The sequence below is a fragment of the Chinchilla lanigera genome, unplaced genomic scaffold (genome assembly GCF_000276665.1).
Source record: "Chinchilla lanigera isolate Chin_1 unplaced genomic scaffold, ChiLan1.0 scaffold00086, whole genome shotgun sequence".
NCBI classification, from domain to species: domain Eukaryota; kingdom Metazoa; phylum Chordata; class Mammalia; order Rodentia; family Chinchillidae; genus Chinchilla; species Chinchilla lanigera.
In genome coordinates, this window is record NW_004955487.1 from 3,785,275 (window position 1) to 3,799,067 (window position 13,793).

A 13,793-nucleotide genomic window follows, 5' to 3' on the forward strand; every position below is an offset into this window, starting at 1 on the left:
GGAAGAAAGAGGAAGGAGAGAGGAGGGAGGGAGGGAGTAGGGACAGAGGGAGGGAGGGAGAGAGGAGGGACAGAAGGAGGGAGGAGGGAGGAAGGGAGGGAAGGAGGTCTTGGCCATAGTATTCTTAGAGAAGTGCCAGTAGTCTATCAAGAGATGCCAGACAGCAAGGTGAGTGCTCTGTTGATGGCACCTGAGGGTGTTTGGAGCGCACCAGCACCTGCAGGACAAAGAACACCTGTAGCACCTGCTGGGCAACCCCCAGGCCCTGCAAGCAGCCTGACCTTGTTTGGTTTGGTCTGAGGTAGGTTCTCATAGGTATGGAACTCACGGTGATCCTCCTGCCTCAGCCCCCCATGTGCTGGGATGACATGAGAGGCTGGATCTCACATTATGCTGCACTTGGGGACGGGTGCCTCTTCTGACCCAGGTTTGAGCATCCTGTACTGTGCACCCCACTCATGCAGCTGGGTAACAAGAGCCTGCAGCTTTGGCAGCTCTTGGGGTCATGGCTCAGGGTACCTGGAAGGGGTGACCCTGGATTTGGTGCAGAGGAAGCGAGTGGCTCCGGATGTCCTGACATGCACTGTCCCTTCCTCCCAGCAGGAGTGCAGTTTCCCACACTTTACGGTGTGGCCCACTGGCCCTGCTGGAGGTTTTCCTTTGCACACGTACTTGTTCCCATGTAGGCTTGGCCTGTGTTCTGTAGGAACGCCTACATTCCCCTAAGGAAGACCCCACAGGGAGGTGTCACACACTCCACCAGCCTCCTCCCACTGTCACCCACAGAGCTGCCTCTACTGCATGTCAGTTGCAGGCAAAGCAAGAAGATATTTTATCCTAAAAATGAAGAATTCGTGCCAGGTGTGATGGTGCATGCCTGTAATCCTAGCTGTTGGGAAGCTGAGGCAGGAGGATCACCAGGAGTTAGAGGCCAGCCTGAGCTACATAAGCGAGTTCAAGGCCAGCCTGAACTACATAGTGAGACCCTGTCTCAACTAAAAATAAATAAATAAAATAAAATAAAATAAACATGATGAATCTGAACATTTTCTTCCCATTTCCCAATATATATTATACATTTTGGTCTTTATTTTGAAGAAAATGTTCAAATGAAAAGGGGAACAAGAGAGAAGGGACAAGAAAAAAGAATAGAAGCCAAGATTTGTGAGTAAGAAGAGGGATTGAAGGGAGGGGAGGGGAACGGGAAACCAAGAAACAGCAAGGTACACCGAGGACAGGTACAAATTCCCGTGATGAATCTCACCACTCTGTACATCTAAAATGTACCAATACATTTTTACAAAATTAGGCCACTGTGCCCCCATGGCATAGAGCCCCTCTCACGCCATAGGGCACACTTCTTTTCTGACTTTTACTTGGCCCACACTTACTCTGCAGAGCCTGTTTCTTTTCCTACCTTTAATAAAACTGTGCTGCTGGGCGTGGTGGTGCACACCTGTAATCCCAGCACTCAGGAGGTTGAGACAGGAGGATCGTTGTGAGTTCGAGGCCAGCCTGGGCTACAAAGTGAGTTCAAGGCCAGCCTGAACTGCATAGCAAGACTCTGTCTCAAAAAGACAAAAAAAAAAAAAACAAAACAAAAAAAAAAACTGTGCTGCTAGTTTAAAAATTAAAATAAAATAAAATAACAAAAAAATAAAGATAAATAATATGGGGCAGGCGTGGTAGCACATGCTTGTAATCCCAGCACTTAGGAGGCTGAGGCAGGAGGATTACCATGAGTTGGAGGCCAGCCTGGGCTACATAAGTGAGTACAAGGCCAGCCTGAACTGCATAGTGAGACCCTGCACCAACAACTGTTGGGAGAGCTGTCCGGAGCCAGAATAGGACCACACCCTGGAGTCTTAGGCAAACTGGTAAACTTCTCTGAGCCTCCAATGTCCCAGTCTGTAAAATGGACCTCAGAAAAGGTCATCTGTGCTGAAATCACGTGTGCAGTTCCTGGGCAAATGCCAGGCACCTTGTGTCAGCTACTTTGGAGAAGGCTGAGTCATCGATAAACAACTGACTTCAGAGTCACACACAGTAAGGCGTTCCGGCACCCAGGACGGGGCAGCCCGATCATTGATTTACAGATGGGGAAACTGAGGCCCAACAGATGAACAGATTTTCCCAGGGTCTGCAGGACTGGACGGCTGTGTGTATCTCTGTTCTGGGGTCTGGCTGCAAGAGACCTGGAGCCACTGACTGGGCTCAGAGCTCCCGTGACGGTGCCGCTCACCTTTGAGGCCGGGAACAAGGATCTGCACAGAGCAGGCGTCATCCATGGCCGGCTGGGGACGCGCGGGCAGTGGCAGCCACAGGAAGGCCAGGCTGAGCAGCACACCCGTGAGAGCCAGGTCCCTCATCGTGGGCACCAGCAGGACATTGACTCCTGGACAGGGGGAGGCTGATGGACACATAGAGCAGCAGTGTGTGACAGCAAGCAGAGTTGCCACCGTCACCACCACCCGCGCTCGCCTCCTCCCTGCAGGTCATGATGGCCACACGCACCTCCACCCTCCTCCCTGAGCTGCCCAACTGCCCTCGGGAGGGGCCGCTGGGGACGGGCTGACCCCGTCTGGCACCAGGCAGAGCATGGGCAGCCCGTGTGGAACACTGGCTAGCCAGGGTGAGAAAACATGTGGAGAGGACATCATAGTAGAGTGATCTGTGTTTGCAGCAGCACAACTCCTAACAGCTAAGTCCGGGAAGCCACCTAGACGCCCACTGACAGATGAATGGATAAAGGAAAGGTGGTGTTTCCACGCCATGGAGCACTGCTCTGCCATAAAGAAGGATAAACTTGAGTCATGTGTAGGGAAATGGATGCACCTTGAGATCATATTGTTTTGTTTTAGTTTTTTGAGTCAGGGTCTCACTGTGTAGTGCAGACCAGCCTGGAACTCACAATGAGCCTCTTGCTTCAGCCTCCCAAGTGCTGGGATTACAGGCGTGCGCCACCACGCCTGGTGAGACCATAATGTTAAGTGAAATAAATCAGACACACAAGCTTAAACATCAAATCGTTTCCCTTATATGAGACACCCAAAGCACAGATAAAAAGCAAAATGAAAGACAACAGGAAGTAAGGAGATGGATCTTTTTCAAAAGAAGGGGCCCAAGAGATGGAGGGAGCAGGAAAGAGGAGAAGGAAAGGGACTGAAAAAGAATTAAAATAGGCGTCCATGGTGATGCACGTCTGTAACCCTGCATTCGAGAGGCTGAGGCAGGCCGAAAGTTCGAGGCCAGCCTGGGCTGCACAGTGAGTTCAAAACCACCTTGAACTATATAGGAAGAGCTTGTCTCAAAAAAAAAAAAAATGCGTTCTGTACATGTACCAATCCCCACAATGAATATAATCATGTGCTGCAAATATACACTAATAAAATTAAAAAAAGAAAAGAAAACACTGGAAGGGAAGGGCCAGGCACCCCCGCCCCTAGGAGCCCTGGCTGCGCCTGCTGGAGAGGAATTTGGTTGTGTAAACGGAGGAAGGCGGTGCACCCAGGGTCTGCTTAAGAACAACATCCTTATCTCCCAGCCTGGGTTGAGGAGGCCAGCTGTGGGGGAGAGGGGATTAGACGTGGAATTCAGGGCAGAAATGTGCTCTTCGGATTGGGAGAAGTGCCCCACGTGCGGTGCTGCGGTTTTGTTCAATGCCTGCAGCAGGACCAGTGAGGTGCAGAGACTACTGATACCTCCGGAGCCCCACCCTGCAGCGTGGGGCGGGCTGCGGTCCCGGCAAACCGGCCACCTACCCCCACTGCCCTGCTGCCTTGCTCCTTTTGCCTATCTTTTTTTATTTTGCATTTTGAGACAAAATGTCACTAATAAACGGCCCTGGCTGGGCTTGAACTTGCTACCCTCCTGCCTCCGCCTCCCAGAGTGCTGGGATTACAGGCGTGTGCACCACTACATGCTGTAGATTTCTACCCACAGCACACACTGGCTTCTCTACCCAGAGCACAGGAAGAAAACGCCTCTCCCCTCTTCTCTCCACGGCTTTAATCACAGGGTCCTGGCCTGTTTCCCGGGCACAGATTGCTCAGAATCGTAGAGAAGATACAGCAGCTGTAAGGGTTTGGGGCACTACCCGATGCCTGCAGCAGAGTGCGCCCGGTCCAGAGGAAAACCCGGCTATACGCAGTACATCATTTACATTCGGGGCTACTGCACTGCTTCCGATCTAACAGGACAGCCGGGTCATGGGGCGAGGGGTCCAGGCAGGAGCTTCCGGCCCTGCGGATTTGCCTCCCTCCTCCTGCGATTCTGCCTGTCACCACCTGGAGCTGGTACAGGAGCTCCACTACCCTCACACTCCAGTTCCAGGGCTCCATGTGCTGACCGACACCGCCCCTCCCTGAATCTAAGAACAAGTCCCAAGACCAGCCCGGACCGGTGGAATCCCGCCTCCCCGCCACGGGGTCTCAGCCCCCGGAGCCCTGCTGGAAGTAGAACTGCGTCTCCTACCCTGAGCACGCTGGGCGAGGGGACTTCCTGACCGCTGTCCTTCCGTCGCCGGCCCGTGAGGACACTGCGCTGCAGGGCAGCATGGCTGCTATTTAGAGGCCAGCAGCCCGGTCCGGCACTGGGAGCCCTGCCTGCTGCCAGAGCCTGCTTATCTGCAGCCGCTTCCTGTCGGACCCCCGCGTCCTGCTGCTGGCTGGGGAGTGTGGGAATGCGGCCTGGCTGAGCGCTCCCTCCTGGGTCTTCTTCACCTTTCTTTCTGTTTCCTCTTTTGTCTTTCTCTGTGGTACTGGGAATTGAACAGAGGGCCTTCGCCCAGAGCTACATCCCCACTCCTTTTTATCTGCGACAAAGCCTTGCTAAATTGCTCAGGCGGGACTCAAACTTGGGATCCTCCTGCCCAGTGCAGGGATTACAGGCCCAAGCCACCACGCCTGGCTTTCTCTCTTCCTTTCTTTTCCCAGCACTGGGGATGGAACGCAGGGTCTCATGCATGCTAGCCAAGCACCCTACCCTACAGCCCTTTTTTGCAGAGAGGGGTAAGTTAGAAACAGGGTCTTGCTAGTCATGCTATGTAGTTCAGGCTGGCCTCAAACTCACAATGTGGCCAAGGCTGGCCTCAAACTTGTGGCGATCCTCCTGCCTCAGCCTCCTGAGTGCTGGGACCACAGGCATGCACCACACCTGGCTGTCATCTTTAATACGTGTGTGTACTACAGAAATTCGTAAGCATAAAGAAGTAATAACCACCCAGCATCAGGTGAGCTAGCAATAAATGAAGCTGACATATTTCCTTTCCTTCCTTCCTTCATGGACTTCCCTAAAACAGGTGGAAAGTACCTGACTACCGCTTGTGGTGACCTGGCTCACAGTGAGACCCAAGCTCAGACAGCACTTAGGTTCCATGTAAAGGGGGTGCTCCCTAGCAGTGTCCTCTTACACAGGATGCATATAAACCAGGCATGGTACTGCACCCCTGTAGTCCCAGCACATTGGGAGGCTGAGGTAGCAGGGTGCAAAGTTCAAGCCCAGCCTGGGCAATTTAACAAGCCCTTGTCTCCAAATAAAAGGTAACAGAAGGGCTGGGGTGTAGCTCAGTGAATTCCCGGGTTCCATCCCTAGTACTACTAGGATTCAGCAATTGCAGTACTAGGCAATTTCCCCAGAGAAACAAAAACATGTTCATGCACAGGGCTGTCCACAGGTGCATAGTGTGACTTTATTTGTAGTAGCCCAGCAGGAAGCAGCTCTGATGTCCTTCAACAGGTGAATGGTTAAGTAAACTATGAAACATGCAGGCTCTGAACTGCAACTCAACCACAAAAAGGAGCAAAATGTTGACACACACAGCTGTAAATACAAAGGGATTCTGTGCAGTGGAAGACCCACCCCAAAAGTTTTCTTGTTTCCCACTGGGCTCGTTGGTGTCACGGGCCCTACATAGCCACCCTTAAAGCCTCAAGCTCTCATTGGTGGAGCTTTGTGTTATACTTTGCAGGTGGCACTCTTGGGTGGGTGGCTGGACCATGGTGTGAGATGCTGGACCCGTTGTCCATCTGATGGGTTCAGAGCTGGATGTGCGGTTGGAGGGGGCAGCCCTGGAGGGGAGGTCTGTGTCTATCTATAGCTGTATCCACCCTCCCTGGAGGGGAGGCCTGTATTTGTCTGTCTATAGCTGTATCCATCCTCTGGAGGTGCTGCTTCTGCTTCCTGTGTGCCACATCCTGAGCAGTTTCTCACTGCCTCAGTCCCTAATAGCGCGGGAAACTGCAGCAGCCTTCACCAGCTGATTATTTTTTGCTGATTTTATGGAAATACATGTGTGGGGTCTGCGCAGTGGCCTGTCCAGCTGCACCTTTGCCTCAGTCCCTCTGCCTCTGGCGGGGGGTACAGTAGCCCAACATTCTGGTGGCCATCTCAGGTCCTCACCCTTCCCACTGTCCCAAAGCAGTAGGGCCATGAGCCAGGCCAGGTGCTGCCTGCAGGGGTGAGCTGGGCTCACCCAGTCACTAAGGCGGACCCACACCACCACCCACAGTGCGACGTGAGGTCCCCGCTCCAGGCCCCAGATCAGTTAAGCAAACGCTGCAATACACAGTGGCCAAGGTCTGGGACCAGCTTAGGTTCCTGTCAAGAGATCAGAAGATGTGGCAGCCCACAATGGGTACCACTCGGCCATAAAAAGAACACGCTGTCCACGTGCAGAAAAATGGAGGGATCTGGAGTCCCATCACGTTGAGTGGAATAGGCCATCCCGAGAAAAACGTCCCACATTCTCCCTACAACGCAGAACCCAACAAGGATGATAGGTGGGAGGGAGACTGGACAAGAGGAAGGAGCTGGGAAGGGAGGTAGATAAACGATCAAAATGTATGCACTGAAAACCCCAAAATACATGAACCTGGGGGAGGGGCGAGAGGTAGTAGAAGAAGGACCAGAAGCGTTGATGTGCAGTGAAACGCTTTTGAAAACCAGAAACACACTCCCTGCAACAGAAGCGGTGCCCACCTGCCCAGAGAACGCTGTGAGAACCACCTTCCGGTGAGCAACCCAGCACCTTGGCCCAGAGGAGCGCCCCTTCTCCCCTCCCAGCCTCCTGCAACTGGGGGCCAAGCCTGAGTGCAGAGCAGAGCGCTGACCCTGCCGCTTCCGGGGAGTATTTACATTTCTTGGAGATAAGCGGGAAGTTTGGACAGCAGGAGTCACTCAAGGCGGTCAGCCTGGATGTGCTCCCCACGGGGCTCGACCGCGTGTCCACCAGAGCATTACCCCAGCTGCTACTCAGGGTGGAGCAGCACTTAGCCCCTCCTCCACACCGTCACCGTGGCCAAGGAAACAACAGAGGGTCTGGACACCATTCCAACCGAGTCTTGCAGGCCATTCTGCTGAGTGAACAGTCTACTAAATGATGATTCGACTTAGCTCCTAAGAGCATTAGAGGGTTGAAACACCCCACTTCCAAGCCTCCTCCCAAAGCACACCCCGGGAGACCAGCGCACATGAGACCTAGTCCAGGATGGCCTCCCACTTGCGGTGACCCTCCTGCACAAGTCCCTGGCCAAGTTGCCATATCAAAGTACTGAACTGCTTTCACTGAAGCTAATACTATGGTGAAAAAAGACTTAGATCCAGTTAGCCTTTTTATCCATTTAAAATTCTTAGCTGGGTGTGTGGTACACACCTGCAATCCCAGCTCCCTGGAGGCTAAGCCAGGACGGCCACAATCAAACCTGGCCTGGGCAACCATCTCAAAGAAAGGCAGGGCCTGCCCCGTAGAAGAAGCGCCAGAACTGTGCCAGTGACAGCACTGGATGCCGACCCCAACCCCAGCCCTGGCTCCTCCTTCGCCTGCCTCGCTCCCCAGGCACCACTGGTGGGCAGAGGCACCCACGGCTGGAGTTCTGAGGAAAGCTTAAACCAGAGCGCTATGAATGATAGCTTTATTCTGACATTTACAACGGCTTACAACTGAAACTCTGGGAATTCAAAATTCACGTCCTTGCCCGTGAGCTTCTTATAGACACCAGAGAATGTTTCAACCTGAAAGGCAAGAGAAAAATGTCAGTCACGGGACTTGCAGGCGTGCTCGTCTCACACCTGGCAATCCTGAGAGGCTGAGCCGGCGGGTCAGAATTGGGGACAAAGACACTGACGGCAGGGGAGGCCGCCTCCAAGGCACAGCCTTCCCGAGTCCTCCACACCGCCCCCACCCCAACTCCAGAGCGTCCCATCTCTGAGGTACCTCTTAATCCCAAGGGAAGGGAGAGGCCGGAGGCTGGGGCCCTGGCTACCTTGTGCTCCACGTTGTTCTGCTGGGCCTTGTCCAGGTGCACCTTGATGAGCCGGCTGCCGTCCAGCTTCACGCGGATCCTCTTGCCCACAATCTCGCTGGGGAAGACTAGGTCTTCCAGGATGGCGTCGTGCACAGCAGTAAGCGTGCGGCTGAAAAGAAGGTGATGTGTAAGGGAAGCCAAGCACACTTCCTGGGGTCAAAGAACCACAAACAGAAACCCACCAGACATATGCCTATAATGCCAACATGCAGGAGGCTGAAGCAGGAGGATTGCCAGGATTTGAAGTCCAGCCTGATTTACATAGAGAGACCCTATCTCACAAGAACAGTTTACCTACCTACTAAATACCTCTTAAGGGCTTTCCATTGCCTCCAGAATGCCAACGTAACTCCTTGCCCACTATGACCAAAGGAGACACTACACCATGCCCCCAACACTGTCCTGTCAGTTTTAGGGGCACCCAGAAGGGAGCCTGTGCCCAGCCCAGAGCACAAATTGCAGGGACACACAGGAGGATCACAGCACTCAGTAGCTGCCCAACTGAGGGAGGCTCAATCCCAGGTGCGCCTGGACACAGGAGCTCAGCCTGGTGAGCCCACAGAAGGGCACCGGGAAGTGTTCACCACACAAGGCCGAAGGCACGCCCCAGCAGCCCAGGTGGGAGTCGTCTCCCCTGGGATTGTAAGGCCACCTGGGACCTGCACAGAACACCACAAAAGGACTGTGACCTGCATGGCACTAGCCCAGCAAAGTCTAGGCTCTCCTCAATACCAAATAAGCATCAGCTTCAAGTCAAAGAATCCCACCAGAGCCTGGCTGTAACTCCAACTTCTGGGTCCCTACTACACATGTCCTGAGTCCAGAGATGTTCTTAGTCTCTGCACTTTTTGCACAGGTTGGTACATGGTCACTTTTTTAGTCTCATTCCACACAGCCGGGGGCAAACACCGAGTCCTTATCACTCACACTTCAACACAGGAAACGCATGTATGGCTTGAGCTGTGCTACTACGCTACACACCCGCTCCAGGACACTTTCCAGGGATTCAGTGTGACTTGTAGCAAGGTGGATGGGAATGTGCGTCTCCCAACCATGCAGATCCCCTCAGAACACTTCCAGATGGCTCACTATCACTCATCAGAACAGTCTGCGTGCTAGGAAGCACTCAGGTGTGCAGTCTGCCAAGGACTTCCTTGGAAGCAGGACAGTCCCATGGGTATTCTTAGGGTCACCACTCACACACCCCAGTGTTGTCCAGGGCAACAACAGCAGTGTCACCCTGACTGTAACCACAGCTCATGGGGACTCAGGACAACCAGGACCCTTGCCACAACCAGAGTCACAGGGCAGGCAGAGCTGAAGGGAGGATGGCCTACAGCACGAGCACTCTGGCCAGTGGGAGCATCACCAACTCAGCTACCACAGGCGCACAGGGGTCTGCATCTGAGGCTTCAGGCCACACTGCAGCTGCAGTGGACTCTGTGACTGCACCTCACCTTGTTTCCTGACCAGCTCCTCTCAAGTGTCACAGTAAAAGCCCTAGGGGCCAGGGATATAGCTCAGCAGCACAAGTGCCTGCCTAGCAAGTGTAAGGTCCTGAGTTCCATTTCCAGCACCAAAAAACAAAAACAAAAAGCAAAACCAAAAAAAAGCCCTATGCATGCCCGCCATCAGCAGCCACACCATGGTGTTTCATCCTAGGACACCTGGCACCCACAGAACGTGGAAGAACATGTCTTTCTACTTTCTATTGATTTTCTGAACAAGCCTGACTTTAAACACTTCTTAACACTGCTATTATCAACTAAAACCAGCCATCTCTCCAAGCCTGGGGTTCTCTTTCTCACCCATTAACTAGGGTTAATGACAGAACCAGGAAAATCCAAACTTTTCACCTCTAACCCCCAACACAAACAAAAACAAGCCCCAGCTCACCTCGATGCCTAATACACTTACCAAGAGCCAGAACACGACCCTCTTCTTGTATTTTACCCTTTGACCAAAGAATGGCCGGAATCGGGCCACGTGAATGCACTGAAATCCTCCAGCTGGAACCAGCCTGAAGGGTGCACACACCGAGCCCACCCAGAAATGGTGGCAAGTGTGGACACATTTCGAGACTCACCTTCGGGGACGCTTTTGCTTATTTTTCGTGCGGCTTTTTCGAGTTGGCTTAGGCAGAATTCTCCTCTGTAAAAGTCATCATGCAAAAAGAAAGAAGAAAAGACATTAGGCTGACAACTGTCCAAATTGTGTAAGAACATAGTCAAGTTCAACTCTGAGAAAACAAACCTAGACCAAACACCAGGCTTACATCCTATGTTACTTCTGCTTTTTCAGTAACTCATTCACAATCTGTGGTTTATGTTATGCTACTGGAGAAAAAAAATCTCAACTATCCAACCTTTCCACATTCAAAAAGGACCAGTTACCCAACAAGGGCTAGAAAGCACATCCTGACCCAGAACACTGCCTGAGGCCATTCCTGGGACTTGGTAGCAAAGTCAGAGGAGAAGTTAAAACACCTTCTTACACAGGAACCCTCTGCCCCGCTGCACTTCATCCACTCTGGATTCTGCAGCTACACAGCCCCGAAAGCAGTCTGCTCGGGGGCACCGCAATGCTGAGCACTGAGCACACAGGCCACGGCGCAGTGGCCCCCATGACACATCTGTGGAGCTGTGAATGTGGAAAGCCACCCCACAGCTCTGAAATATGCCAAGGTATGGTACAGACTTCGAGAGAGGATGCGCTTTATCTAACTCAAGACAAACCCAAGTTTCCCGGCAGCCTCTACCACAAAATCGGGCTACTTTCCTTACGCTCACGACTATCTCAGCCTATGCACCAACTCCAACCCCAGGAGCAAAAACGCAGGAGCAGGACACTACCTGTGCGATGAAGACCACATGCTTCCCACTGAATTTCTTCTCCAGCTCTCGTACTAGCCGGACCTGGATTTTTTGGAAAGACTTCAGCTGGGGAACTGGGACAAAAATGATGATAGCTTTCCGACCACCACCAACTTCAATTTCCTAAAGGGGGGGAAAAAATCCACTTGTGAGAATTTACACCATTCTTTCCACTTAAGCAGGATCCCACAAGCGGCCGTTCAAAGTAAATATGGATGGTCACATCAGCCACTATGAGCTCTCAAACATCACCCTGCTAAGGTGGGGATATGGCCTAGTGTCCAGGGTTCATGTGTGCACACCCAATCTTCAGTGAGAGATATTGTAACTAACTGACAGATAGAGCCTTAGGTAAGGGGACCATGAGGGTTTCCACCCACCCACACAGTGACTTCAGTGGCTTTGCAGGAGGGGGCTAGACAGACACGTGCCCTGCCTCTCTCTGGCCTGGTGCCACCACCTCAGGACTCTGGCTGCTAGAAGAAATCACAGGACTCCCCCTCACAACCTATGCCCCCCAGAACCCTGAAGCAAAATAAAATTGTACTTATGGCTCACCCAGTCTGCAGAGTACGACATGCAACACAAGAAGTACTCACTCCCCTTTCATCACTTTCCACGCTTTACTGTCTTTCTCCTGTCCCCAAGACATGACACAAAACTTGCATGCACAGCTGAGCCAGACCCAATCTCAAAATAAGAAGGGCCTGCCTGTGGTGGTCGGCGCCCATAATACCAGCACTAGAGAGGCTAAGGTAAGATGATCACGAGTTCTAAACCAGCCTGAGCTACATGGGAAAACCCTGTGTCAAAAACCAAAAAACGGGCGAGGGCGGGCGCTCTGGTTTTAGTTTTTTGAGACAAGGTCTCCCTATGTGCCCCAGTCTGGCCCTGAACCTTCGGTGATCCTCCTGTCTCAGCCTCCAGAGTGCTAGGTTTACAGGTGTGCAACGCCACGCCTGGCTATTAAGTAAATACAACAAATCTAAGCGACTCCTTCAGAACGTTAACGCCGCAGTCAAGTAAGAGATACAGAAGAGAGCTAGCTTGAGATGCACAGTGCATCTTTATCTCACGTCTCGCCACCTCTCCATCGTAGCTCACCTTGGCCGCCGTGATGTTGAGCTCGCGCAACTGCGCCTTGAGGTCCGAATTCATCTCCAATTCCAGCAGGGCCTGAGAGATGCCCGACTCGAACTCGTCCGGCTTCTCGCCATTGGGCTTCACGATCTTGGCGCTTGAGCTGAACATGGCGAGGCCCTGCAGACGGAACGCGGGGTGAGCCGCCCGCCCGCCCAACAGGCCCGAGGGGACCATCGGCGGGCGCCGGCGCGGTAATCCAAAGCATCCCCACCCAAGCGCAGGGATCGCCGCCCAGGACGACCCCGCGAGGTCTGGATCCCCCAGAAACCAGCAAAAAGATGCGGGAAACAGAAGCCCGTACACCTACCTTTCGGAGCGCCGGCTTAGGAAGAGGCCCAGCTCTCGCGAGAGTTCGTCATATCCCGGCGGGGAGGAGCAGGAAAGGGGCGGAAATCGCATGAGCCATTGAGAAGGACTCTGGAGCCTAGAGTGTCCCCGGAAGTGTCCCGGAGAACTGGTGTTTGCCTAATGCTTGACCGTAGGAGAATTGCTATAGGTCTCACTTTACTTCCCGAGCTCTCCCAAGGTTCCGTTTCACAATCTCGTTCCAGGAAACAGACGGGTGGACAGGTCTAGAATTTGGCGAGTGAACAAGCACCGCAAAAGTAACTTTGGCCACTTGATAAAACGGGACTTTCTGCTTTGATTTGTTCTTTGAGAAAGTGCCTAAACCGGGTGTGGTAGTGCACGCCTGTAATCCTAAACTAATTCAAGGCCAGCCTGCCATACATAGTGAGATCCTGTCCCACCAAAACGCCTCAGTAAGTAGTTCAGGCTGACTTTGAAATTACTATGTAGCCCAGGCTGGCCTCTAGTTTGAGGCAATCCTCCTGCCTCAGTCTCCCAAGTGCTGGGATTACTGACATGTACCATCATATCCGCGAATAAAAAAACAGGTTTTTTGTTTATGTTTTTGTTTTTGTTTTGGAAAAAAAAGCTAGCGTGTAAGAGAAAAACAATATTAAAAAAGAGACAAGAATATTTTTGAAATTTTTAAAAGCCAACTTGTCTGGCACGGGGTTGTAGTCCTGTAATCCTACCTACTCTGGAGGCTGAAACAGGAGTATGGCAAGTTGGAGCCCAGCCTGTGTAACTTGGTGAGACCCTGTCTCAAAATAATAAAAGGGCTGGGGATGTCTCTCAGCACTATAGCTTTTGCCCAGTATATGTGAGGCCCTGGCTTATAACCCCAGTATTGAAAAAACAAAGAAACGAAAAACATTAACTTAATACTGAGCAAACTCTATCTTCCCTGCTGCATTGAAAAGGAAGCAGATGGCGGCTTCCAGTTCTTTCTACAGCGAATCAATGACATGACGTTTGCCGAAAGCTCGTTGGCAACCAAGTGACAGTAACCATCAAGGCTGTGGACATAGCTCAATGACACAAGTGCCTGCCTGGCAAGCACAAGTACTTCGGTGTTTTAATTTTTATTTTAAAGAGAATTTTAAAAATATCAAAATAACAACATAGA

General features: G+C 52.2%; 2 protein-coding genes across 3 annotated transcripts in view; both read right to left on the reverse strand.

Moving 5' to 3' along the window:
* Positions 1-4,578, reverse strand: part of Colec11 (collectin sub-family member 11) — a 10,952-nt gene extending 6,374 nt beyond the window's left edge. For both annotated transcript variants that reach the window (XM_005404374.1, XM_013504346.1), the window contains exons 1-2: positions 4,474-4,578; positions 2,243-2,410 (exon numbers count right to left, since the gene is read on the reverse strand). In XM_005404374.1, the coding sequence (XP_005404431.1) occupies positions 2,243-2,369 (127 nt within the window). In that variant the 5' untranslated portion in view covers positions 2,370-2,410; positions 4,474-4,578. The remainder of the gene's footprint in view (positions 1-2,242; positions 2,411-4,473) is intronic.
* Positions 4,579-7,893: 3,315 nt separating this feature from the next.
* Positions 7,894-12,733, reverse strand: Rps7 (ribosomal protein S7). Its single transcript, XM_005404373.2, has 6 exons — positions 12,627-12,733; positions 12,281-12,436; positions 11,156-11,299; positions 10,390-10,454; positions 8,262-8,412; positions 7,894-8,010 (listed from the first exon to the last, which is right to left on the reverse strand). The coding sequence occupies exons 2-6, from the start codon at positions 12,425-12,427 to the stop codon at positions 7,933-7,935; spliced, it is 585 nt and encodes a 194-aa protein (XP_005404430.1). The 5' UTR covers positions 12,428-12,436; positions 12,627-12,733; the 3' UTR covers positions 7,894-7,932.
* Between the last annotated feature and the right edge of the window lie 1,060 nt (positions 12,734-13,793).

Bases quoted from the DNA above. Each gene is read 5' to 3' on its own strand.
- Rps7 (XM_005404373.2), bottom strand. From the start codon at position 12,427: ATGTTCAGCTCAAGCGCCAAGATCGTGAAGCCCAATGGCGAGAAGCCG. The intron at 11,300-12,280 runs GTGAGCTACGAT...CCCCCCCTTTAG, and splicing joins TCAACATCACGGCGGCCAAG to GAAATTGAAGTTGGTGGTGG. The intron at 8,011-8,261 runs GTAGCCAGGGCC...CTTGCCTTTCAG, and splicing joins AGAACAACGTGGAGCACAAG to GTTGAAACATTCTCTGGTGT.